General features: G+C 42.1%; 1 protein-coding gene across 4 annotated transcripts in view; it reads left to right on the forward strand.

Moving 5' to 3' along the window:
* Positions 1-24,770, forward strand: part of WDPCP (WD repeat containing planar cell polarity effector) — a 259,086-nt gene that overhangs the window by 191,377 nt on the left and 42,939 nt on the right. For all 4 annotated transcript variants that reach the window (XM_075925595.1, XM_014569024.3, XM_075925597.1 and 1 more), the window contains one exon: positions 4,824-4,926. In XM_075925595.1, the coding sequence (XP_075781710.1) occupies positions 4,824-4,926 (103 nt within the window). The remainder of the gene's footprint in view (positions 1-4,823; positions 4,927-24,770) is intronic.

A 24,770-nucleotide genomic window follows, 5' to 3' on the forward strand; every position in this document is an offset into this window, starting at 1 on the left:
GAAATTCTATCACAAATACCTCAGTTTTACAGAAGGAAGCAACCATTGTCAATGCAAAGTCCTTCCCTTTGGCCTGTCTACCACCTTCGGGACATTCAGATTGCCTTTCAGTAGCTTACTTGAGAAGGAAAGGGATACAAGTTTATCATTACTTGTGCCTTTGCCTAATTAAAAAAAAACATAGAAAAACATTTTTTGCAAAGCCATTTCTCATACTTGTATCCTTTTTGAAAATCTGAGGTTCTTGATAAATCAAAAGAAATCTGTTCTAGAATACATTAAATCAGTACCCTTCATCAATTAAACAGGGCTCTTCTTCCTCAAGAAATATTTCAATTTGAAACATCCCAACTGCTATACATAGTCTAAGGTCTCAATCATCTCAGGCAATAATATTTTACCTGTTAATACTAGGTCTTCTAATTTCAGCAACCTATGTCACTCCATGTGCTTATCTACAGATGAGAACCCTTCAGTGCTGGCTGTTTGCCAACTACAGATATAGCATAAACAGCATATATCAAACACTAATCATTCCGACAAAAATGCTTAACCTCAACATGTGCTCAAGGGAGTACAGTTCATCCTGCCAGCTCCACCAGGGACTGTCACTCTGAATACATCCAGTGTAGAATGGGAGCTCACTGACACACCTTCAGCGCTAGAAGTCATTGACTCCAAAGACAAGAGTCCACAAAAACCTCAAATTCATTGGGCGTTAAAGGCTTCACATTCAACGCAAGATTCTTCAGGTGGCCACAGACAATACCATCACAGTTTATTGTATAAATAAGCAGGGAGGAACCCACTCTCCCTGGCTCTCCAGGGAAGTTCTATTATCGAAATGGCACATTACTCATTCTGATAGCACTCTATTTGCAGGAAAGAACAATGACTTAGTACATCAGCTAAGCAGGGTCAATGTGGATACACAAGAATCTTCCCTGATGACATCAGTAGCACAGGGAATCTCTGCCCAGTGGGAATACCTCACCATAGACTTATTAGCACCAAATAAATATGAGGTGTCAGATCTTTGGTTTGAGAGTTGGGATAGACTGTCATTTGATCTCATATGCATTTCTCCTGCTGTGAAATTTTGGGTGCTTGGCTACTTTTCCTCCCTGGCAGAAAGTTATACACAAGATAAAACAGGACAACAGCAGTATTATATCACCCTACCTTGTGCCAGGCAACAAGGGTTCCCAGTCCTTCTCTACCTGTTGACAGTGATCTTCAAGACCCTTCCTGTCTAGATTTATTGACCTGTCAGAGCAGTTGAGTCTGTCACCCAGACCCTAGATCTCTCTAGCTCAGTGGTGCTCATCCTTTTTTAATTAGCAACCCTCAGGGCCAGAAAAATTTTTGTTGAGCAAAAAAAAAAGTTCCGGTCATTTTGTTGCGGCCTCTGCCACTCCCCCCCAGCTGCACGTACGTCGGGCACCGAGCCGGGAAAATAGCCGCAACCCCAAAGGGTTATGCACCACTGCTCTAGCTGACTGCATGGGCAATACATTTCTAATAATGTCAAACTTTCATGTTCAGCTGACATACAAACTATTTTATTTAATTATAGGAAAGAAGCTACTAAAAATGGTATGTGTTAAAATGTGTTTTGTATGTGGGCAGTTGAAAATAGCATACCTCCTTCATAAGTCCCAGTCCAAAGTGTACTTAATCTCAGAATTCCTACTCTGGCTTTATCCTGTTTATCAAATATACTAGTTTTTACACTGGTTAACAATAAGTCAGTTGTCACACATGAGTCAGTAAATAGATTTACTTATCCATCTCTTCTGAAGGGTCTCCCTCCACTATGGGATCTTAACTTGGTTCTCACATAATTAATAAAACAACCTTATGAACCTCTGGGAGAATGTTCTTTATTTCATCTTTCAATCTTTCAGTTTTCCCCCCGCTCCCCCCAAAAAACCAACTCTGTTTTCCATAGGGCTGAAAGCCATGCCGCACATATTACTAAAATGATTTAGAAGTAAACAGTGCTTTGGCTTACTCTTTAGATAGGACAGAGAACTGTAGATGTTCTCCTATTTTCCTGAGCAGAAAATAAAAATTCACAACTTCTTTCTTGACAATTGTTGTATAGATGGATTGGACCAGTGGTCTCCAACCTTTTTAAGCATGAGATCACTTATTCAATTTAAATACAATCCAGGATCCACCTGAAACCCAAATACTCTTGCCCACACCTTCTCCAAGGCCGCGCCCCTGCTCCTCCTCACTCCATCCTCCCCATCCTCAGTCACTTTTATCAGGCTGGGGCAGAGGGGGAGAGGATGAGGACTCTGATCTTGGGCTAAAGGTCTTGGAGTGTGAGAGGATTCTGAGCTGAGCCTGGGGCAGGAAGTTGAAGTGCTGGAGGGGGTTCAGGGTGTAGGCTGTGGGAGGGATTTTGGGTGCAGGGGGACTCAGGGATAGGGCAGTGATTTGGGGTGCAGGAGGGGTTCAGGACTGGGGCTAGGGTTCAGAATGCAGGCTCCAGCTGGGCAATGCTTACCACAGATGGTTTCTGGGTGATGGTGCAGGGGACTAAAGCAGACTCATGCCTACTCTGGCCCTGCACCACTCCAAAAAGCAGCCAGCAAACTCTCTCCATCCCTTCCCCTTCCCTCTTCCCCCGTGGAGATGGGAGACAGAGTGGAGGGAGGGGCACCCTGACATCAGCACCACCTCCTCTTCTTCCTGTGCCCTGCACAGCTGGGAGGCAGCTCCAAGGCAGAGGAGCAGGAACAGCACGACAGTGCTTAGACAGGCAAATGAAGTGCCGACACTTGATAGTCTCCCAGCCAAACCTGTCAGGATCACCTGTCATAGGCTCCAAGATCTACCTGTAGATCCTGATCTACTGGTTGGTAACCACTGGATTAGACTCTTCTTTCATTCAGGAGACATACTTTTTTGGCTTCAATACCTGTTCCCCAGGGAATTTAGTTTCACTTTGCTAGGATTAAGGTGGCATCTTCCGCATATCTTAGACTTATGCCAATTATAGATCTTTGGAAAGCTGCCACTTGGAATTTCATCCATACTTTTCACAAAGCAGCATGCCTTGGATCTAGCCTCTAGGTCAGATGCTCAATTTGGCAATGTAGTCCTACAGTTACATTTTAATTAGAACACCTAGCCTATAAGTCTGGCCTATAAGTGGGAATGTGCAGAAGCCACTCTGTGGTTACTTACTTGCAACAGACATTTTTCAAGATGGACTCTGCATGGAGAAGGTCCAGAGAAGAGCAACAAGAATGATTAAAGGTCTAGAGAACATGACCTATGAAGGAAGACTGAAAGAATTGGGCTTGTTTAGTTTGGAAAAGAGAAGATTGAGAGGGGACATGATAGTGGTTTTCAGGTACCTAAAAGTGTGTCACAAGCAGGAGGGAGAAAAATTGTTTTTCCTGTCCTCTGAAAGTAGAACAAGAAGCAATGGACTTAAACTGCAGCAAGGGAGGTTTAGTTTGGACATTAGAAAAAAGTTCCTAACTGTTAGGGTGGTGAAACACTGGAATAAATTGCCTAGGGAGGTTGTAGAATCTCCATCTAAGAGTAGGTTAGATAAATATCTATCAGGGATGGTCTAGACAGTACTGGGTCCTGCCATGAGGGCAGGGGACTGGACTCGATGACCTCTCGAGGTCCCTTCCAGTCCTAGTATTCTATGATTCTATGTTCACACTCCCCACCCATCTTCCTCTCTTCCTTGGAGTCCTATTCACAACACGTACTTAACGAGGCAGTGAAAGGAGCTGAGGCAATGCGAGTGCCATTTTTCTCTTAAACACTCTGGAATCGTGAGGATAGGAACAAGAAGGAGCATGTAAATCCTCCAGTGTGGGCATGGCTAACTAACCTGCATCATCCGAGCAGCACTGGTTGGCGTATCCCATGAGTGTAAATAGGTAGCTTCCACCTTGTAGATCCTCAGTTACAAGGAAGTACCCTTCATTTACTGTAGTGAGCAAAACTGCCAGGCTGGTGGTGCACATCTCTGTCGTAAAGGCACTACCCTCAAAGGTTAGACCATCAAAACAGATCTCTCTCTCCCTTGAGGAGAGATAAACACTGACCTCGAATTACAGCAGGCAAAGAAGGACCCATGACATGGGGAAATTAGAAAGCTCTCTGATCCATGAATTGAGTCTCCAGTACTCTGCAATTAAACATATGAGTATCATAGTGGCCATGAAACCCTGAGCGGACATGGAAGTCTCCCTATCTATTAAAATGTTCAAGTCATTGAGCACTATTAATCTCAGTATCTCCAAAATCATTGCAGTGAGAATCCACATCTCAAAGAATTTATAGTGCAACAGAACAATCAGAGCTTTATCTGAAAACTCTCATACCAAATGAAAAAACTCCATCACACTCCAGACATTAGCATTAGCTCAAGAGATGTCCCACGCTTTTGGTTAGATGTACACAATGTGGCCACACCGCCTGCCATCCAATCGCTGTTCGGTTCATGTTGCAGCAGCTAGGGCCAGCTGCACCAAAGACTCGGAAGCATCCAGCTAAAGTTTCAGTTATTCATGCAGCGTTGTCAGGCTCACTTTTATCTGTTCAAGGATGATCAGTTTTTTATGTATTATTAACTGGAGACCTTGCTTTCAACAACATGAGTAGGGTAGAAAATTTGCATAGGGAAAGAATAGTACAAAGAAAATTAAAATATAACAGTAGGTTCGTCTGTTCCATTTGTGTTGGTGATCTAAGCAAGAAAAGAGTCTCTTTCTTTCAAAATCTCTTTTGTTACTTGTCTGATTCATTTTAGATTAATCTTTTATTTTGCTTTATTTCCAAAGGACATCCATTACCTTGCGGTAGATAAGGGTGAATTGGCACTAGCTGAAGTGGCAAAGAAAAAGGCTAACGACATTGATGCAGAATCAATAACGACTGGAGTTGGTAAGAATTAAGGCTGTTTATAAAAAAAACCCTTTTGTTTGAATCAATACTTGTTCTGCATCACCACAATGTTCTACTTGTAGGGGGTTATTGGTTAATTTGAATTGTTTTCTTGGAAAAGGAGGTGATGTTTTTATTTAGGGGGAAGGAGGTAAGCTTATGAAAACAGCATTGCTTTGCCTTTGGGTATAGAAGTGAGAATCGTGTCAGCATGAGGGCTGCAAAGCAAAAGAGTAAAACACCGGTTTTATAGAAAATAAGAAAAAGGGTTGATGAATGCTATGCACATTGCAATGAGAGTAGCATAAAGGATCCTGATCCTGAATCCTTATTCATACAAGTAAACTTTATTTATTCAATACCAGCTTGTGGAGCCCTTCCTCAGCCTGCTAAGCATTAGCTCACACAAGAAGTCCCAGTGAAGACAACAGGCTTCTCGTTGGGAGGCTCTGGAAGTGCTCAGATGAGATAAGTGCTCACCAGCCTGATCAGCTGTTTGTCAGCTCAGCGCATTAGTTTGGACGCTTCGCGGTCGACATCAAAGGCATTTGTCGACCGCCCCGGTAAACCTTATCCCACAAGGCATAACGGGGCAGTCAACAAATGCCTTTGATGTTGACCGCAGAGCATCCAGACTAGCGCGCTAAGCCGACAAACAGCTGATCGGCTCAGCACAGCAGCCATTTTAATTTAAATGAATCAGCGATTATTTAAATCGCCGCTTCATTTGGGTATGTCTAGTAAACTAATCTACATGGCTCTGGCGACAGAGGCATGTAGTCTAGACATACCCTAGGAGAAAAAGGTTGAGCTTTTAGGAGTACTATGTGTAATACCCATTTTCCTTATTCCAATGCACTTCTTTGCTGTGCGAGTTTTTCTGTGATCCTTTTCATTTGTCACCTAACAAGAAAGTAGGATGATCTTGCGGTCAAGACATAGGCTTTGGGGGTCAGAAAATGTAAGTTTCAGGCTGGCAATTTTTTTTTAGGGAAAGGTTGTCAAAATTAGAGGATTATTACTTTGAGTTTACATTTGTACATATCCGATTATGTATGCAATGCCAATGTACACGTGCAAGTCAGGTATTTTTATATGTGTGTGCTAGTTCAAAGCCTAATGAGCTACATGGGCTTGTAAAAATCTGACTTGCATGGATACATTGCATGTTTGCACACATATATATATGCGGCTGCATACATTCAGTGCTACACAGTTAGCCCTTAATCTCTCTGCACCTTACTCTCATTATCGGTAAAACAGACATACCAATGTTTAGAGATTTTATGAGGTGAAATTAAAGCTTTGCCAGTATATTGAGAGTCTTTCATGGAAAGCCCTCTCTCTGTAAGTGCTAATTCTTATTATTTTACAGTAAACTCCTCAGCACAGCTGACAGCCTCACTGGGTCCCTAGGAAAGCGATGGGGTGCCCTGCTCCGTGAGCCTGGAAGGGGTGGGGCTTTAAGCAGAAGGAGCAGGGCTGGGGCTAGGCAGCCCTTAGTACCGCTGGGAGAGTGTGCCTCTCCCCGCCCCCTTCCCCATCCCCAGCTCTCAGTGCACCACATGGTGCTCTGGCAGCACTTTAAAGGGCCCGGGGCTCTGGCTGTTGCTGTTGTTGCAGTAGCGGCGGCAGCAGCCAGGAGCGCCAGGCCCTTTTGTATTGCGGGGTCCACAGGCAACTGCGTTTCCTTCCGCCCCCTCTCCCCCCGGCATCAGTGAGCCTGAAACTTCTTCACTGTGACTAATAAAAAGATCAGTCCATTATCTGAAGCAGTCTTTAAGATGTTGTCATTTTCTGAATAATTAATATCAGGGTGGTTCAAAATATTTAGTAAATCCAAGGCCCCCATGATAGTTGTAGCTTAGCATGTTGGAGCACTGAGGGCCTGATTCCTTTGCTCTTGGAATCTGTGAGAATCTTTCTACGAGTCCCGGAATTGGTTATGACCCTCGGTACTAGAAAAATGAGTTGTGGGTTTTGTTTGGTTTTGCATTACTCTGCTTTAATTTTAAGTTTGTGATGCAGGAAGGAAGAATCATTAGCAAAAAAGGTTTTATGAGGCCTGGGCATTGTTTAACCACTCATAAACAAAAGCCAAATAAACCACCCCCTGATGTGTAAATTGCAGTGTCAATGCCACGTTACCTCTGAGAAGCGAATCACGCAAAAGTTGGAAGCGTCAGAATTACAGTGCAAGCAACAATCTTAACTCTGCCTCTCAGAAGGCATGTATTACAACTGAGTCTTTCATTACAGATCATTTTTGCAGCAATACACAAGACACTTTCTTCATTGAAGTGTGCATAGAAAAATTAAGTTATCAGCTGCCCCAGTGTATTGTGATCCCCATTTTTGAGAGACAGCCTGAGTGTCCAGGCCCCTTTTATTGAAACCAGGGTTTTATCCAGCTCCCTTGTCTGTTTTCTCTTCCCTCCTCCTACTTTGCCTCTTCATCATTTTGTAACCCCGGACCTTTCATCAGCAGTGAAAGTAACTTAACATTTTTTTACAGGTCCTGTCCTATTGCAACCTGGGTCCCTGCCAGCTCTTTAAATAGCTCCCTGCTGGCTTTTGCTGCAGCTCAGCCAGCTCCTGCCAGAGCTGTGCATCTGGGCGCACCCGCTTCCTTTCACCTCTGCCTTTCATTCATCCTGTTTCCCACTCCCTGTGGCTCTCTGTGCCATCACTGTGCTCTCCACTCGCTTTCCTCTCTTCTGCTGCTCTGTTTCAAGGGCATTTGAGGCTTCCTAAATCAAGCCTTTCACTTGCACTGTGAATTTCAATAGGAAGGCAGCAACCAAAGCAAACAGTGAGATGTGCAAGTGGTATATCACAGAGGCACATGGGCCCAAATTGTATGCAAAGGTAGGGAAAGTGATGGTAATATCAAGGGATGTGTCATGAAGGCCACAGAATGAGTTCCCTTCCCTCCCTAAATAATATTTTCCCCCAAACCATTTATTTCTCAATTACATGTTATCTCTGTACCAATCTCATCCACATTATGTAATATGTACTTCCTAGCCCCAACCCATCCTAGCCAACAGGGCCTAGCTCTCAGCCAGCAGGGCCCTGCCCCCACATCCCATTTCCAGCTGGCACAGAATTCATGCAGCAAGCAGCAATGCCTGGTGAGTGTGAGCACGTGCCAGATGTCTGCTAGTTACTTGTTGCTTCTGCTGCCCATCCATCAATCCTTTACGTGCTCCCCCTCTTGCTGCCTCTCGCTGCTTCATGCTCCACAGCCCCGCTCCTCCTCCATATCCAACCCCTGGAGAGTGCATTCCCTTTCCAGTGAGCCTGCATGCCCCCTGTTATTGCGTAGGCTCCAGCAACCAGGAGAGATGGATCTGTCCTGGGGCCCAGCCAGGCAAGGAGGGTGGAGCTCGCTAGCCAGGGAGGGTCAGGTTAGTTGGTAACCCTCTGTGTGAGAAAGGTGTGCAGGTACGGGGGGGGTCCCTCTCCTGCTGTGAACCCGAACACCTTAAAGGTAAGAAGGTAAATAGAAAGACCCCAGCTATGCAGTATTTATGTTTAACAGGGGCTCAGTCAAATTGATGTTAATTTGAACATTTGCACTGCATAGTTCTGATTGATTGCCATTGAACTCACCTGAATACAAGTAATTTTACCAAGTGTCCCATATTCAGCATAGGGAAATGTAGTCACTCTACTTAATGTTGCAAAGGAGGTAATTTCTGGATTTTTAGTGTATTTGAGCTCCTTATATTGTCAGTATTTGCCATGCATATATCCGAGAAATAACTATTGAAGGATCCTACAGCCAATAAGAATCTCTTGGTGATTTTAATGAAAACACTGTAGAACCATTGACATTCCTTTGTGTTCCAGGAGATAAGAACACAGCTAGTTTTACTCAAGGTTTTTTTGGGGGGGAGGAGGGGTATGCGGAGTCAGCTGGGCTCTCTGCTATTCCTTGCCCTTGGTCTGGGCCGAAACAGACATTGTTAGATTAATTCGATAAAAGCTTTTTAAGAGAAAGCATTCTCAACGGATTTGATGTTTGAAATCCTATGAGAATGCATCCTGTGGTATTATGAGATCAAAATAATGGCACTGTACACTTTCCCAGAGTAGAAATGCAAAGTCCTTCCCTTTTCTCCAACTCCAATTTGAACTGGAGACAGGTGGCCCTGGATTTTACGACTGTCCTTAATCTAGTTTTTGGATCACAGTTAAATTCTGTTGAATTACTTCCCCAGCAGGTCTTTAACACAAGCTTTTTGGCAAAACCTCAGTGATTTCCCTATGGCCTTGTCCTGAAGCTTGTTCAGTACTTCCCAGTTAGCTGTATTGACAGGAACAATATAGACATTTTTAAAAATGTCTAGTAAAGAGAAATCTCGGCTTACTAGCAGAGGATTTGTATTAGTATTTGTACACACCCTACTAGAGCACAAATAACTAGGTATTGTTTTTCCTCTGTAGAAGAGCACATCTGCTTAATTCAGTAGACTATAGATTGCTAATGTAAAGCTCAGCTCTGAAGCTATAAAGAACTCACAAGGTACAATGTGTTAAAAAATGCCATGTTTAATAATGATGATAGAAGTAAAGAACTCAACCATTCAATCATCACTGCACTATGAATACCCAATGAAGAGCATATGTAGTAAAATGTCAGAAAGTTTCCCAAGGCCAGCTTCCAACAAATTATATTAGGGCCCAGTAAGATGAATTTATTTTAACCTTCAAATCAATAGCTTTCCCCCAAAAGGAATTCATGTTGTGACAAGAAAGACAGATAAATGCTGCATAGTTCAAAGGCAAACTGCGAAGCACTATACCTTTACTTAGAAATTAAATTTAAAATATTAGTAGCTCTAATGTTTAGGCAACATTTTTAACAGTGGTACCCTAATCACACAACTGGAGGTGTGGTAATTCCACTGTTCTAAAAAGGCCTTTGGGGCAGACTTTCTCAGCAGTCCATTAGTTGACGTGAGAGACATGTGAGTTTTTGCTCCTTAAAAAAAAATTATTTTTAATATCCAGATACAGTGATACAGAAATACTGAGGTATTTCTTCTTGTAGACACCATAGTAGGAGACTGAGTCACCTGCCTTCCCACACCTATAAAGAAGCTCAGGCGGATCACCGCATTCTCAGAGAATTCTACTGGCTCCATTGGGATTTCAAAATCATTTAAAATTTCCTTTTCTAATTATCTGGAGACTGGGTGCTAGCCTGTCTTTGTAAAGTGCTTTGAGATCTACTGATGAAAAAAGCTATATACGAATAAGTTGGTGTTATTACAAGTATCTAAAAGGATGTTACAGGGAGGAGGGAGAAAAACTGTTCTCCTTGGCCTCTGATGATAGGAAAAACAAGAAGCAATGAGCTTAAACTGCAGCAAGGGAGGTTTAGGTTGGACATTAGGAGAAACTTCCTAACTGTCAGGGAGGTGAAACACTGCAATAAATTGCCTAGGGAGGTTGTGGAATCTCCATCTCTGGAGATATTTCAGAGCAGGTTAGATAGACATTTGTCAGGGATGATCTAGATGGTGCTTAGTCCTGCTGTGAGGGCTGGGGACTGGTCTTGATGACCTCTTGAAGTCCCTTCCAGTTCTGGTATTCTATGATTATTAGTTTACTGTATCAGTATTACATCATGGGAATTTATTTTAAACAAATGGCCTATAAGCACCAAAAGGGAAAGTCAAAAAGTCCAAAATAGATCCCTAAAACAAAAGGAAAAACTATGTAGCACTTTAAAGACTAACAAGATGGTTTATTGGTGATGAGCTTTCATGGGCCAGACCCACTTCTTCGGATCATATTCTGGAAGAGAATTGGCATGACCATATATACCAATTCTCTTCCAGAATATGATCTGAGGAAGTGGGTCTGGCCCACGAAAGCTCATCACCTGTTAAACCATTTTGTTAGTCTTTAAAGTGCTACATAGTCTAATCTTGCTAAAACAAAAGGAAAAACTAACACGGCTAGCTCTCTATTACTAAAATATATCTCTGTGAGTCACCGATATATCCTGATCATGAACTGACTCTGTAAGTTTGAGTAGCCAGCAGTTCTGTTTAACTCTTCGGAGAATTCCTGCATTTTAGGCACTCAAGTGCACTTGTTCTTTTTTACTTTCTTTGAAATACTCCCACTGTCTAAGAGCAGTGTTTTGGAGGTCACTGATTGGCATGGCTTGCACTCCTAATGTTTTCTTGAATCGCTCATTCATATCATGAGAAATTGCTCCAACTGCTCTAATAATCAATAGGATTGATTGTTGTCTATACTGTAACCATTTAATTTTGAATTAGAGTTTTTCATAATTTTTCTCTTCTTGTTCCTGTTATTATTATTATTATTATTATTATCTAATAGTTTGTTTCTCATCATTCCTTTCATTCTTCTACCAATAGGCTTTCTTTAATCCCTTCTCTACTGTTGGTTAGAGAGCATTCTCTTTTTGCAACTCCTCCTATCTGGAACAGCTTTCTTACGTCCACCTGCCTCATTGTCTTTCCAGCTCATTTCTCCTCATTTCATTCTTCCTCTTCTCATATTCATTATTTCATGCTGCTGTAAGATGTTTGGGGATAATGTTTGCTATCCAAAATAAAGTTGTGTTATACAGTGAACATAGAGCAAAATCTAATTGGGCCAGATAAGAATATTCCCATGTTGGCCTTCATATGACAAAGGACTAGATGTCCATAACTGTTCTGAAAAGTTTGGGCCTCCAACTTAAAAACCGGGCTCATGTTCATTTATTTGCATCCCAGTATAAGTCAGTCAGATCCTCAGGAACGAAATAACTTGCTTGGGGTATTCCAATAATATGATAGTTTCCCCTGGGAGGCAAAAAATATCAATTTGGATCCAAAATGTTCCTTTCACACCCAACTGGCAGTTAATCTATAGTGAGAAAAGAGTTCCACCATGTGATTTTTCAGAATACTGTGCCAGGCATAATGCATTCATTATTAAGTTCCTTGTCATCCCTTTCAGTCATTTAATGATGCTTACATATTACCACACATGGGTTCTGATCCAAAGCCCACTGGAGTCCAAGAAAAATTCCCATTTACTTCTATAGACTGGATTCGGACTATAGCATGTAACAATCTCACATGCTCACCTGAGGTGCTGGATCCTGCAATATGCTGAGGGCTCTCAATTCCTATTAATTTCAGTGGGAACTGGGAGTACTCAGTGCCCTGAAGATTGAAGCCCTACTGCATCTCTAGTTCTCAATCCTTCCTTAGGCCAAGGGTGGGGAACTGCAGGCCCAGAGGCCAGATGTGGCCCCCAGCTTGCTTGGATCTGGGCCCTGGGGCTCAGGGCTCCCCCCCAGCATTGGAGAGCCCATGCTGGCTCTCCTTCCCTCTCCCCCTCTCCCCCTGCTGCTGGGCTGGAGCACACAATCTTGAGCCCCGCTAGCCTCTGGTGTGTGAGGGGAATGTGGATGTCTTTCTCCTTCTCAGTCAGGGGTCACACCCATGAGGGTTTGTTTGGTTTTTCTTTGGTTCCCCACCCCTGCATTAGACCCTCGTTGTTCATACAATCATAGAATCATAGAGCTGGAAGAGACCTCAAGAGGTCATCAAGTCCAACCCCCTGCCCAAGGCAGGACCAATCCCAGTGAAATAATTGTTGTTGCAATGTATTTTACATCATTTTGTAAATTGACTGGCTGCTTGTTCTACTTCATTTTATTGTTAGTTTTTTGTTACTTGCATTTTTATTTCTCACCAATATTAGGGAAGAATAAATCTTCAGTTCTTAATATTGTGGTGTTTCTGGTCACTAACTGCGTTATTTATTGCATTGTCCCTGAACAACATCACACCAGATCCTTGTTTTACTTGAAGTATATAGTTATGCCAAACTATTTTTGGCTCCTCTTCACCTACCTTCACTTCATTGTGTCATGATGTCAGTTTTGATCTATACCTTCCTACTGCTAGGCAGTGTTGCCTAAAGACATAATCTTAAGCCCCTAATAATTATAAGTACATCAAAGACTGGCTGCTTTGCTTAGCTGCAGAGGGTCTACACAAGGCTCTGTGTACCTGAACTTGAAAGAGATTTATAGTTTTCAGTCAGGTTTTTAGAATAATTATGACATTCCTTAACTTTTTTCTTGTCTATTGTGACATAATGTTTGCTATGGAATGTAACTTACTTTTTAAAAGTGCCAGTACCCAAATTATCAAATGAAATTAAAAGACGGTTCAACTTTAGATCTTGATTTTTAAATGAATTGATTCCCATTTTATTTGTAATATTCTTGGTATGGTATTTGCCAACTATATCCAAGATGGCAAGAACTTTGAGGCTAGCCAGGCTTGTTGCTTTTGTCTTCATGGGATGGTATTTCAGACAGAAAAAAATCAGCAATATGGAAGAGCCAGCTATTGTGTAACATCCATACACCATAATCTGTAACGTAGGTAGGCTGGGACAAGGACTCAAGGAGGGGACAGAAACCAGAACTGAATGCAAAGGAGGGAGATGGACACAGAGATGTAGAGTGGTAGCTGGGGGTAGGGATGATTGGAACAATGAGACTGGGACTGTACAAGCAAACTGAATTCTGGAATTTCCTAACTTTCGAGTGCTTGACTTTGCAACCTTAATAGGGCTCTTCTAACAGTTTTTATGTAATAGATATACCGATTGTGGGTATGTACACCAGGCCTGCACGAGGTGTATAATTGCTATTGCTGGCTCAGCATTGCATGTGTAGAACCTGCAGACTGTATTTCCTGACCCAGAGGCCACTCCTATCATGGGGAGCCAGAAGACCAACAGACTGATCGGGTCCCTGGGCAAGGTGGAGGGGGTAGGCAGCTTTCTGGAAGGTGTGGGGCTGGGATAGCCAGCCTTCTATGCTACTTGGAGCATGCCGCACTGGCCCCCACATCCACCCAGCCAGCCTTGAGAGCTGTCTGGAGTGCACCATGTGGTGCTCCAGTAGCAATTTAAAGGACCAGAACTTCCAAACCTCTGCTGCTTCTGTGGCAGTGGCAGTCAGGAGTCCCAGTCCCTTTTAATCATCAGGCCCCAGGGCAACTGCCTACTTTGCTCCCTCTGTCAGAGGCCTCTGGGGAGCCTATGGAGTGACCTATCTGGGCACAGGTGGGGAATCCAGATTCAGAGCAAAAATAGTCCACAATATCCCCCTTATGCCCCTGCAGGTTCAGTTGTGCTTTTATGTGTACGCAGCAGCCAGAATCTGGCTCACAGTCAGCTACTTTGTACCTGCTGGATAAAATCTACTATGTATATGTAAAATGATATTAGTGTTCTACCATTTGTGAGATTCTCTTTCCATGCTCTGTCTACTTAGCAGTAGGTGTGTGTCTGTATGTTCATGTGATGTACTTCAGCTCCTTCCTCAAGGCTGTAGTTTCTCTGATTTTAGTATTTTTTAGAGCGCATTCATATATATAAAAGGAGTAGCCGGCAAACACATACTTGCATGGCAGTTGGTATGCACACCAAGGTTATAACCTTTCTTCTGTTTACTCTGTATAATGTAACATGATGTGACAGGGTGTAACACATCACAGAGGTAACGTGTCAGCTGAGGAATTTGAAGAAGAGGTGTTTTTCTGGAACACACAACTATAAAATTTGTGATGTTTTAAGCCAACCGTGTACATAAAATTGTAATATCAGAAAAGGTCGTGTTAGCTTGTTGCCCACCAAATGTGTCAGATGAATATTCACTGCACAGAAGGTGGAAGGGGTAAAAAAGGAAATATTAGCCCTAACCAGGGGCAGATTAGGAGGGAAGAAGAATCTATAGATTCTCCTGTGTTCAGATGTCAACATTTTCTAAACAGAACCATTCAGTTTGTCTTTGTACATCTGTTTGCTGATGAAGCAGATCAAGTAGAGAACTTAAAAAAAAACCCAACCTCTGCTTATGGTGATTACTGGAAGCAAAGACTGTGGACTCTCACACTCTGTGCCTAGGGTTGTCTTGAATGCTATGGGAAGCCCATAGCAAAGTGGAGGTCTTGGCTGTTTTCCCTTTAGGGGACATAGGTGAAAGAGTGGGTAAATACACTAACATTTCGCCTGTGGAGATGAAAATCAGACACATCACAAATGAAAGTCGTTTGATGGTCTTAACTTAGTCCTTATTTGAAGGTTTGTCAGTATAACAAAACCAGCATGTGCCATAATCTTTCACTGTTGGAAGTCTCTGCTCAGGAGAGGGCTGGTGTCAGCATAGGAGGGATGTTCCTGGTAAAACCTACATAGAGCAGATTGACTAGCACTGATAGTACACCTGGCACTTGTCAACGTTATCAACCTGTTACCTTCCTGAGCATCAAATCTGGCCAAAATATGAAAGAGAAGGAGAAGTAAATGGAGCTGAGAGAAAAACTATTGCCCTGCAGGTTGGAAAATTGACCAGCAGTGCCCTAAGTCACACACAAGGTCACCGGAGGTCATGTTTTCAACCCAAGGGACAATTCTGTCTTTAAACTAAAACCTTTCCCCTTTATATATTTTGTTTCGTTCACTGAAAATGTCTTTTTCCCTGAATATGCTGTATCATCAGTTAGTCTCTGCAGAAGCATCTCTGTCGCAAATCTTAGGGTCGTGTGATCATAACAGAGCTCTAGAAACAGTAGCAATAGCCATCTTACAGCAATGGAAGGGAGTTCTTTTACTCGGCTACAGTTTCTACCCTTTAAGTTCAAGCTGCGTATTTTTCTCAGAACATTTAGCCTCTTGACCCTGGGCAGGTTAGAAACATTTATGCTTTATAATGTTATTTCCACAACAGTCTTCATAGCTGACTTCAGGAGTCACTGGCATCGATGAAGCTAGTGCTGAATCATGCTAGTTTTAAACTATTGACTTGAATCTTAAATGCAGATCATGAAGCAACATCGACCATCACACACGTTTGTGTCTGCTGTATGAAATGTCAGGGTGTCTCAACGTTATAATGAAAAGATGCAATGTCATCATATAGCGACACTCCCACAATATAATTTTGGAATGGGTGGCAATGGCAAACCTACCCAATTTACTGCTGCTGCTTCTCTTTCTTACCACTGGAAAGTGAGGAGAAAGCAGATTAGGGTCAGAGAGCTTCTTCTTCCACTGTCTCTAAACACCCCCATCACTAGCACCGGTTCATACATGAAGTCCCCCATACGCAGACATTACAACAGTTCTATCTTTCCTATCGTGAATCGGTATAAAGAATCATGAAGCTTATCTTGGCATGAGTTTGGGATGATCATATTGGCTTGAATTCTCATAAGTAATTAGGTTAGGCCTGACCATGCAAAATGAGTGAGATGTGGCTACACAGCTGGAGGAGGAAGATCGCCCAGTTGGTAGGATGTTCACCTCTCTCTCACTCGCTCACTCCCAAAGCGCCACTTGGGCCAGAGAGAGAAAGAGCATGCGAGAGAGACTGAGAATGACTTTATAGCCTGGTGGTTAGACTACTCATGTGGCAGACCCAGGATCCAGCCCCCCTGTTCCTGCAACTCCAATTATTTATCTATCTAGACCATAACATCAGGAGAGACGGAGGGAGCCCTGCATCAGAATATCCCAGATCTCAATGGCTAGAGCACTGTGCCTCTGGCTGACACTAGGGCCTGGCTGGCCTGGCCCCACCCCTTCCGCCTGAGGTCCCACCTCTTCCACATACACAGAGCTACCCACAAACATTACTCAGGGGCCCAGCAATCCTGTTGGCTCCTCTGTCTGCCCTCCTCTACCTTCTGATGCTATCTAGTCTCAGACCTTTCAGCACCTGCATTCCTGCTCAATTTTCCTTGTCACTGGAAGACTTAGTCCCCAGCCACACCTCTTTTCCTCCGCACTGATAGTGATTTCCTTTAAAATTAAGTTGAATTTGATATTTGGGACTATGTGTCATGAACAGCGTAAAAGAAAGTCACCAATTGAAGAAGGCATCGTGGTGGTGGTGGATACGTAGACTGTGGGGTTTGCGGACCGTAGAAAGTCAAAGCAGAGGGTTTTGCATAATCAGAGTGCACTTTTTCACAGTCACATTGAGGCAGGAAAAAGAGGTAGATTTGAGAGTCGGATTAAAAATAATCAGAAAGTACAGTCACCGTGAGAAGCCTGCCACTGTGATTGGCCAGTCATGCCAGGGTTTCACATTCTACATGGTTACGGAGAAATCTCATTTGTAGTTGTTATGCAAATTAGACACCTCCCCCTCCCCCCCCCCCCGAAACAATCTGAGCGTAGGGAATTGCATAATTGTGAAATAAGTGTCTATCCCTTCTCTCTGATTGGTTGAGACAGTTCCATTTCCAAAATAATGTATTAATCCATGCTGTTTCTAGTGGTGGTGTTTTGTTTCTGTTTTTCAGACTGGTATAATTTGTTTGTTGAAACTTTCTAGTGTACAGTTCAGTTTGTTCATAAGAACAGCCATACTGGGTCAGACCAAAGGTCCATCTAGGCCGGTATGTTGTCTTCCAACTGTGGCCAATGTCAGATGCCCAAGAGGGAATGAATAGAACAGAGAATCAAGTGATCCATCCCCTGTTGCCCATTCCCAGCTTCTGACAAACAGAGGCTAGGGACACCATTACTGCCCATCCTGGCTAATAGCCATTGATGAACCTATGCTCCATAAAACTGTCTAGTTCTTTTTTAAATACTGTTGAAGTCTTGGCCTTCACAACATTCTCTGACAAGGAGCTGCACAGGTTGAAAAGAGGCACTGCCTTGGCTAGGAATTGAACATGTGCCTCCCACATGGCAGATGACAATCCTACCACTGAACCACCAATGCCCTCATAATCCTTTCTATAATTTGACCAAAAATATACTTTCTACAAGATGCTCATGGAGGAATTTGCAGAGTTGGGGGGTTTTTTTTGGGAGGGGGGGGGAAGTTGGCAAATAAGCAAAGGTCTCCATAAAATATATATAAAACTATAGTATCCAGCTAGGAGAATCTTAACACAGATCCTGTTGATTAGCTCAGAGTGGAGTCTGTCCTCTGAGATGGGAGATTTGCTGTGTAGGTGCCTGCTTCAGTCTCAATTGAGACAATCGGAGTCAGCATAGCCTTCTGCTTAAAGGAAGGGAGTGGGAATCATGAGTCTATGTTCTCTTCTAAACTCTGTTCGTAATGCATTGTTACATTGAGCTAATTACTTAACCTCTCAGTGCCTCGGTTTCTATTTCGGGCCTTCAACTTCCCCTAAATTAGTTTCTCAACTTTTTTTTATAAAGTGCCCCTTTTTCAAAACAAAAAAAAGTATAAGTACCCCCAGTACCTACAGTTTTCAGACACACAAAAACTTTTTCTACCATTGCAACACATTTGTTTAAACAACTTAATCGTACCTGGGCAGGTGATGACATGTTTGCGTGTAAATGGTACAAAAATAATCAAGCGCTGTAAAACTTAAAACAAAAATTTTGTTTTCTCCAAATTTCAGTTGTGTTGACATATGCTCCAGACTTTTCTTGAATACCCCTAAGGATACTCTTGTACCACTGGTTGAGAAACACTGCCCTAAATGATACCCTCCTTTAAACTTATGTATTGTTCACTTACACTCCCCTTAAATTTTCTTGTATAGAGGACACACTATATCCGTGTCCTTAAAGGGGAGGTTCTAAATAAGAGTGATTATTATTTGTTTTATTTTGTGACATAACATGCACAGATGACATGTGGAAACTTCAGTCACAAGATGGGGATGCTTTTAATTGATCAACTTAGCTCCTGTGTCTAGCCACCAGTTGGCAGACACTTACCCTATTCCTGACAAAGATGTTGTTTCTATTAAGTATGTGGGGTATAGTTTGCTCTGATTTATACTTCATAAACATCATTAACTTCACCAGGGTTGCACAATGTATGTATCACTGAAGAATTTGGTCCATAACATTCACATTTCTTTTTGAAGTACCTGAATCCTCAAAAAGTTTGCACAAAGAATGAATTTTCTTCACCTCTCCCTTTTCATATTTTTAAAGGTCAATAACTATTCTCCTGTTCGTTGTCACAGTGTGGAGCTTTTCTGCCTTACAGTTCAATGGGAGGCAGCATGGCTAGGTGAATACAGTACTGGCCAGGGACTCAGGAAACCTAAGTTCAATTTCTAGCTCTGCTACTGACTTGCTGTGTGACCTTGGGCAAGTCTCTTCCCCTCCTGTCCTTCATCTGCCATGTCTATTTAAATAGTTAGCTTTTGGGGTCAGGGATTAACTCTTACTGCATGTCTGTACTGTGCCTAAAATAATGAGCCCCAGTCTTGCTTATGAGCTGGAGACACTACTGTAATATTAATTATTATTCATTATAATAGTTCCATTCATATTTATTTTGAATTGTTGTATTGAATGTCTCCATTTTTTTAACCTTCTTGTCATAGGTTAACTGTATAGAAAGGCAAAATCCTTCTGATTTCTGAAATCCCTCATTTCTCTTACACTATTATCTAATCTTTACTACATGAGGCCAGAGAGACTTCTGGGAAGTCTGTTATCTTTATTCCACAGCTTCCTATTCACTTTCACCATGAGGTGCAACTACACACCATGACAAATAAAGGCTCATTTTAGGGTTACACAGGAATAGATCTTTAAATAGACTCTCCATGTTGCTTGCCACCCTCTTCGTTGACGTGTTTTCCAATGATGAAGCCAGTTTGCTGATGAGTGGCTTAATTCTGAAAGTTTTGAACTCCACTTAGCGAGATCACTCCCCAAAGTTTCAGAGCAACTCCCATAACAACAACAACAACAACAACATCAAAAGAACGGTTTCTGTCCACACAGATCTGATAACAGATTTGGGGGGCCTAGAAATACCAAATATCACCACTGCTTATTTTCAAACAGTATGATGTGGAGCCCTTTGCTTATATGTAAAGGTTGTATGATTACGTTAAGTCCATTCATCATGTCATCTTACTTACAAATGAGTCCTAGATAGGGCTGGTCAAAACTTGAAATTTCTATTTCACAGGTTATTTTGACATTTTGAAATTCATAATTTTGTTTTAAAATGAAAATTTCATTTGAGCATTTATTTTATGGGCTTTTCATTGTTATATTCCTTCTATTAATTTTAAATTATTTCATGCCAAGTCAGTAGTAGTAATATATGATATGACATGTCATATTATGCACTACTAGTGACACCTAATGAAATAATAATAATGGTAATAAAAAATTGTAAAAATCCCATAAATAAGTTTTCAAACAAAAATTTCCAAAACAAAAATGTCCTAGACACATACATATATTATAATTTAAACATTTTCTGCAGAAAATGTTAAAATTGGTATGATTTTACAAAAAAATGGGTTTATCAAAGTGGCAGAAAACTGTTTCAATTAAAATTCTCTAACCAGCTCTGGTCCTGAATACAATCCTTCACCACATACTTCCAGTGTCAGGTTTTTTTCCTTCCTTATTTCTGGGTCAAAAAACCACTCCTATTATTAATATCAAGGAGTTTTGGGTCAGGTCAGTATTCCAGACAGTGTCGCTTGGGTTTCTAAAGGATCTGGGAATCTATTGTTTGAGAGATCTTTTGGATTTAGCTTTGCCTCTCTCCATCTGTGAGGTACAGAGGATTGTGAATATTGCTTGACTTACCATTTTTAGTATTTACAGATTAGATATTTTATACATCCATGCTCTTATGATAAGCATCTAAGCAGGAAGATTTTTGTTTATCTTCTCCCAGTCCTCTAGTAATGGCAAATTCAGTGTTATCCACTGCAAAATACCATCAAGAGCTGCATATATTGTTCACCACTTACGCTGTATAACTTTGATCACAGTCTTATCTGTGACCACATTCTTTCAGGCAATTTATTCTATTAATGTCACTATTTCAGAAGTTTATCATCTCATATTTTCTTGATTATGAAAGATGTTTTCCAACATCTTCTGATTCTGTCCCTTCATTTTGGGTGGTGGGAAAAAAGTATTGGTGCTGTTCTTAGCAAAGTCTTCATAGTATATAAATATAAAAAAATTTCTGTTATAAATAAGAGACCAGCCTATTGTACGTTCACTGAAATTTGAAAGAGAAATCTCATCTACGTCTTAAACACAGGGAGTACATTTCTTGAACATATTCTGAAGTTAAAAATTTGAAGACATTCTTTATATTCTATTTTATTTTTCTTTAATCTACTCTTCTTAAAAATGCTATACAGTGGCTTGTATATCATTCCCTGTTTATTTGGATTATGTGGTTGTCAGTTACTTCATATCCCTTGAGAATTTACCCTGCGGCTGCCAAACATCAGTGAAATTTCCTATTGACATTTTATTGCCTACACTCTGTATCATTATTTTATTCCTCTATGCATTACTCTTTGTCCTAAACATTGTTTTAACCATGTTAGTTAATGTAAACATTAGGGGTATGTCTAGACTACATGGCTCCGTTGACGGAGCCATGTAGATGAGTTTACTAGACATAGGAAAATGAAGTGGCGATTTAAATAATTGCTGCTTCATTTACATCAAAATGGCCGCTGCGCTGTGGCGGTATGTTTCACGAGGCATACCGGAGTGGTCGACAAAGGCTTCCCTTGTTGACTGCAGCGCATTCAGACTGCCCTGCTGTGCTGCCAAACAGCTGATCGGCACAGCGCGGTGGCCATTTTGATGTAAATGAAGCAGCGATTATTTAAATCGCTGCTTCATTTTCCTATGTCGAGTGAACATCGATGGAGCCATGTAGTCTAGACATACCCTAATAGTAAATAGGTCTTAAATAATAAACTTCCCGAAGCTTAAAAAAACCCAGAAAACAAGAGAAGTTGGAAAAGGCTTCTGGTGTCACAGCTGGCTGTGCTACCATCCTCTTCCTGGTCTTTTGCGCAAGGGCACATGCCAATATAGACGCTCTCTTGCACAAATACTTTTAATGGAAAAACTTTTCCATTAAAAGTATTTGCGCAAAATCATGCCAGTGTAGACGCAGCCGCAGCCGCAGAGGTGGTAATATGGGTGAAGTGAAGCAGGTCTGAAACAGCGTGAGCTGGCCATCCTGTTCTAGTACACAGCAATGCCCTAGCTGAATGAAAAATGCTTCAAGCCTGTTCATTCCTTCCCACTCTCTACCTGCCTCCATTTTGCTCCTCTGATTGCATTCCACGGTGCTGTTTTCCTGCACTTTGAGTGGTTGCCTACAGGCAAAGCAAACCAGAATGCCTTGCACATTTTTTAACACAAGGTAGGAGGGGAAAAAAGGATTTCCTTCATCTAAAGCAAATTTGGAACAGGAAAACAAATAGAATTAAGTGATCCAGAGGAACACCACCACCCCTCTGGGTTTAATGGAAATAGGTATGTGGTCAGTATAGGGAGAAAGATGTCCACATGAAAGGGTAAGGGGCTGGAAGAAGGGAAGCCAATAAGGCTATATATAGTGAAGTGGGGATGTGATGGAAAATTTCATAGGTGGAAAGATACTTTATAAGGGAAGGCTTCCTTCATTGAACAATCTTTTTATTGTCTTCCTGCCCCCCCCCCCCCCCCCCCCAAAAAAAGTGACAAAACAACAATGGTTGCTTTACAGTAAATGCCACTTAATCACAACCTGAGAACAACAAATTGCTTAACAGGAATATTTTATCTGGGATTGACACTATATTTATTCTCTATGATGTTAATTGAGCCGGATATATCCAGCAGACATGCTGGCTCTGGACAGTTTCTTTTCCTGTAGTTCCTCCCCCCTGAACCTCCATTCCATGTGGAATGCCCCAGGGCAGGCCAAGTTTGTGGGGCTGCTGCCAGGGGCAGAAGCACTGGGATTCCCTAGAGTAGATGGTAGGCAGGACAGCAGCCAGGTGTGGGGGCAGGAAGAGCAACTCAGCCAGGATGCCAGGGCTTTCTGTGGGGAGTGGGAGCGTTGAGGCCCACAAGCTTCACAGATTACCTGTTCTTGCATTGTCCAGGCTGCAACCTACCCTAGCAGCAGTGCCCTGCGCGCTGGTGATCCCAGGGCCCCACTCACCATGGAAAGGAGAGACAGGTTATCTTTCACTTATTGGTGACTTCCAGTTAATGGCAACATTTGGCCCATTCACCAAGAGGTTGCTAATTATTAATATTCAGAACGAACTGAATGTTTCTGAGAGAAAGGCAATCCGTCGATATTTCATCTGAAACAAACATCTCAGATTTGCTCATCTGCAATGAAATTCTGGTTCCAATGAAGTCAATGGTAAAACTCCCAGTGGAGCCAAGATTTCATGCTTGGCTCTTACCGGGCTCCCATCCTGAAAGTTGGGCTTCAAAGGGGTTGAACACCATAGGAGCTGCAGCTCTTGTTACCTCTCCACTTCGCACTCCACTTCTTCCCTTCCTCCTTCCCCATTACATTCTGAAGAACCAAGTGCCAGGGACCTCCAGCTGCTTCTGGGACATTTTGTCTCAAACTTTTGAGGGCCTCTCCAACCAGAGCTCCTGTGGACAGAGTTGTATTTAAAAGGCTGGGAAATGGGTGCAATATTTCCTGACTAGCACTTTAGAATACAGCATATGTATTGGTCTGATTTAAAAAGTAGCATTCAAACCAAGGCCCACATATTGGGGGTGGAGAGGAAGGAGACGAAGGGGGCAACTGCCCCAAGGCATGGCAGTACAAAAGGGCCCAGGGCTCTTGGCCACCACCTTTGCTACTGCAGCGGCAGCTGGAGCCCTTTGCCTTTTAAATTGCTGCCGGAGCCCCACGTAGCTTGTTTTGGGCAGTGCTGAGGGCTGCTTAGGAGATGCCCAAAGTCACCCTCCCCCCCCCCCCGTCTTGCCCAGTTGGCTCCACTGCTCATACCAGTTTGTTACTGAACTATGCAATGTGGCAAAATGTAGCTCAGTTGATGGTGGGAAAGGCAGTATGGGCTAGTAAATCGGGTCTGAAGCGAGCAGTCTATTTTGACATTTTCTGTGTACGAGACAGTGCATTACATTTTAGAAATAGAGCAGGAGCTATGGCTCAGAAACAAAGATGCGCATTGTTTTCCCTCCTTCAAATATAATATTTAACCCGTTAAAAAAATTATACACAAAATAGTTTCCGTCTTTCCAAGTGTTCATGTTTTCAGTCGAAGATTATGCTTTTACAAGGGGGAAAAGTCAACTGAAGCACATAAACCTCATTAATCAGGGGTTTTCAAATGCTAATACGGTTGCATAGTCTTTTAAAGGCCTTTAGGCATTAGACCTATAGAATGTGATATTAGTTATTGGCATGTCTGTGCAACAAAGCACTTGAGAGAATGACTGACAGGCCATAAGTGCATATCAGAGAGAACCTGTGCTTATATCTGCCTCAGTGACTCTCATAGCCACACCCTTCTTGTAAATTGTTAACTGTCAGTCATGGTTCTATAGTGATGTTTAAAACAAGTCAGGGTCTAATACCCCAACCTCTTTTATGTCCTAATTCCTTAAGATACATTTAGAAAATGCATTTGTGTTTTGTCTCAGTGTAGAATTTGTCTAGCAGAGATTGAATAGCGAATCCAAGGTGAAGTGACAGTGAATGTGTGCGTGCTGTGTGAATGTGTATATAATATACACCACTCCCATACATTCTCAGTTATGCAATGTACCACTTAATTACTGTGTCTCTACAGAGAGTTGCACAGTGTATAATTACCATGTTATTAACATGTTATATATGTTGGCATAGCGTATGTTACTAGTACAAGTTGCATTAATGTGAAAAAGTGAAACAAAGGGGGAGGTTCGCTTATATGGAAGGCACATGCCTCCACTTTTGTGTTATTTAAAATCAAATATATTATTTATACTGTTTGAAAGGAATTACAGAACATATCAGGCCAAAT

Source organism: Pelodiscus sinensis, chromosome 3 (genome assembly GCF_049634645.1).
Source record: "Pelodiscus sinensis isolate JC-2024 chromosome 3, ASM4963464v1, whole genome shotgun sequence".
NCBI lineage: Eukaryota > Metazoa > Chordata > Testudines > Trionychidae > Pelodiscus > Pelodiscus sinensis.